This window comes from Tupaia chinensis, unplaced genomic scaffold (genome assembly GCF_000334495.1).
Source record: "Tupaia chinensis unplaced genomic scaffold, TupChi_1.0 Scaffold144171_2, whole genome shotgun sequence".
Lineage (NCBI taxonomy): Eukaryota > Metazoa > Chordata > Mammalia > Scandentia > Tupaiidae > Tupaia > Tupaia belangeri.
In genome coordinates, this window is record NW_006204028.1 from 1,446,203 (window position 1) to 1,449,238 (window position 3,036).

At 57.2% G+C, this 3,036-nt stretch overlaps 1 protein-coding gene across 1 annotated transcript in view; it reads right to left on the bottom strand.

Annotated features, from left to right (window-relative positions):
• Positions 1–1,294, bottom strand: part of DLX3 (distal-less homeobox 3) — a 5,152-nt gene extending 3,858 nt beyond the window's left edge. The window contains exon 1 of the mRNA XM_006166184.2: positions 967–1,294. Within this exon, the coding sequence (XP_006166246.1) occupies positions 967–1,288 (322 nt within the window). The 5' untranslated portion in view covers positions 1,289–1,294. The remainder of the gene's footprint in view (positions 1–966) is intronic.
• Positions 1,295–3,036: the final 1,742 nt, after the last annotated feature.

Sequence of the window (3,036 nt, forward strand, 5' to 3'; positions counted from 1 at the left end):
CCCCCCGCGCTACAGAAGGGAATCGCGGCGACAGAGCCGGACCAGCGGCCGCCCACGACGCGGCGCTCCCAGCTCCGCGCCCGGCCCCGGGAGCCTGGTCCCTGGCGCCAGCAACCGCTCCTCGCCGCGCCTTTGCGAACGCCTTCCCCGCCGCCTCCCAGCCTCGCCGTTCCTCGCCTGGGGTCTCCTGGCCGCCCTCTTTCTAGCCCCACCTTGCCATCGGTTGTTCGCTTTCTCGTTCTCGTCCTCTTTTTTTTTTTTTTTTTAATAAAAAACCCTTTTATATTAGTTTTAGATGTTCAGAAAAGTTGTAAGTCTTCCCTTATTTCTTTTTTTCTTTTTTCTTCTTTCTTTCATTTCTTCCTCTCTCTCCCTTCCTTCCTTCATTCCTTTTCTCTTTTTTCCTTATTTTCTTTCTTCCTTCTTCCTCCCTCTTTCTTCTCTCCTTCCATCCCTTCGTCTGCCCTTTCGCTCACTCTGAATCTCCGGGTTTCTCTCTAACTAGCTCCACCTTTCCCCTTTTCAGCTCCTCTTCTTCTTGGTCGCTGCTTTCTTCTATATAACTTTTGGGGTCACTCTTGAGTTGGACAAGCCCATTCCTGTCTCCCCAGCCCACATCCAAAGGACGGTCCCAGAGCTTCCATCCCGCTGCCTTCCCTCAATCCCTCAGCGACTCCAGGACCTCCTGCTCAGGGACGGCCAAGTCAAGTCACCTCGACGAGGAGGCTCTTTGACAATCCACAGCTCTCCCCTCCTCCGGCAGCTCACCCGGACCCTGACCCCACAGCGCGGAGCACAGCGCGCACCGTGTCTGTCCCCTCTGGGTTCCTCTAGTCCTCCCCTCCTCTAACTTCAGGAAGTCCATTTCTTACCTACGGCTTCTCTAGATGTTGGCTTCCAGCCCCCCTCTCTTTCTCGGGAACGTTCCAGTACCTTCCACCTTCCTGGAGACCCCGTGGTCCTTACCTGGGTCCTGAGCGGGCAGCGGCTGCTCGCGGTACGCCCCGTACTGCCGGTAGGAGGCTCCGTAGGTGTATTCCGACTTGGGCGAGTACGCGCCGGTGCCTGCAAGCCCGTTGAGATTGAACTGGTGGTAGGTGTAGGGGTTCACCGTCTGGCCGTAGGGCTGGCCGGAGTAGTAGTCGTGCTGGGGGGCGCTGTAGTAGCCCAGGTCGGTGACGGAAGACTCGGGCAGGGTGGGCGAGTCCTTGGAGCCCGCATGGCAGCTGAGCGAGCTGGAGATGTCGGTGAGGATGCTGCTGAGCTTGCGATCGAAGGAGCCACTCATCCTGGCGGCGCCGCTCCCCGGGGCGGGGCTCGGCGGAGCGTCGGGCGGTTTCTGCGCGCCTCTCCTCGCGTCCCAAGCCACAGTCAAATGCTGCCAGCTCCGCCCGGCCAGCCGGTTATAGACTCAATAGTGGAGCCGCCGAGGGAGGCTCCTGCGCGCTGATTGGCTGCAAGTCTTGCCTTCGAGGCAAAACAGGCTCTTGCGCTCTCTGGCGCGCGCTCGCCCCCCTCTCTCCTCTCTCTCCCCCATTCTTTGTTGTTATCTAAAACACACACACACACACACACACACACACACACACACACACACACACACACACTCTGTTCCTCCTCCTGTCGCTCCAGTCTAGATAAATTCTCTGAAGGCCGGATGGCTGTGTTGAGACCCCAGGAGCTGTCAGTCTGTCTTCCAGGCTGGGAGTGTGAGGTGGGCTTGTACCATGGGGAAGGAGAGGAATTTGCCCATTGGGTATTTGTGAAGGAGGTGGTCCAAGATGTGTGTGTGTGTGTGTGTGTGTGTGTGTGTATACTATGCAAATGGCTGAAGTGGCCAGGACTCCCGTACCCATGAAAATGTTTTCATTTCTCTTAAAATCAAAAGAAAGGGAAAACAACTTTTAGGTCAAAGAAAATATTTGGATATATGATATTAATATATTGCCTTTATAGGAATGCACTCATAAATGTAACTTTAAAAATTGTTATGGAGGAAGGGGCCTACTAGGCAAAGTGTCTCGGGCCTGTGACAGTCTAGTATGGCCCCAGGGTTATCCTGTTGGCAGAGGCTTGGGGAAGGGGCTGGCCTGCATGGGTTTAGGGACTTAGGGGGAAGACCGGCATGTACAGCCTGTGACCATCCCAGAGCTACCCTCAAAGCTGTGCCTGTGCAGTCTCAGATATGGTCCAGGTTTGCCAGAAAAGGCCGGGGACCTAGGGTCCCATGAGACTGGGTGGGCCGCAGGTCGGCTCTGTGTGTCAGTGAGTTGGGGCAGACTCTGCACCACAGGGACAGCACTGGGAGCGTGTGGGTGTGTTGGGGTGCACGAGGTGAGGATTTCATGTATTCACAGTAAGCAGAAACACTGTGAGTGGGGGAGTGTGAGACGTGAGAAAGTGTGGCCCTGTGCGCGGCGGGCGATCAGCAGGACACTCGCTGTATCTGTATCTGTGTGTAAATGTGCAACTGTGTGCAGATGCCTACGGACCTCTCAGTACCTCCCCAGTCCCCAGCGGCTGGAAGCTCGGGTGCTCCATTGAACGTCCCTCCTGAAGGCCCTAAGAACTGACTCCTCTCCCCGGGACTCCAACTCCTATTCCCCCGCCTGGCACACAAAGTCCAGTCTAGGTCATTCTAGATGTTGCTGACACCTAGCCCCTTTTCCCATCCCACCCAGATTCTGTTCCTCGCCTTTCTTTGGGGGAGGAGAGCTCCTTTAAATCTCAGTCTCTAACCTCCTCCGTCCATTCTCCTGTCCCCTTGCGCGGCCGGGCCCAGAGAACGCGTCGAGGACACGCAGTGCTAAAGCGCCACCTCGTGGTTCCCTGGGGGCTCTGCAGCCTCCCCAAGTCCGTCCTGCCACGTCCGGAGGGGTCTCCGCGGTAGAACCAGTCCTACCGGGAAGCATATAGGGGGCTCGGCGGCCCTTTACAAAATCAGACCCCGCGGCAGGCTGCTGGGGGCTCAAAGGGCTTGCAGAGCTGCAGGTGGTGCAGACAGAGGGCCACAGTCCGCGGGCCGAGGGGCAGGAG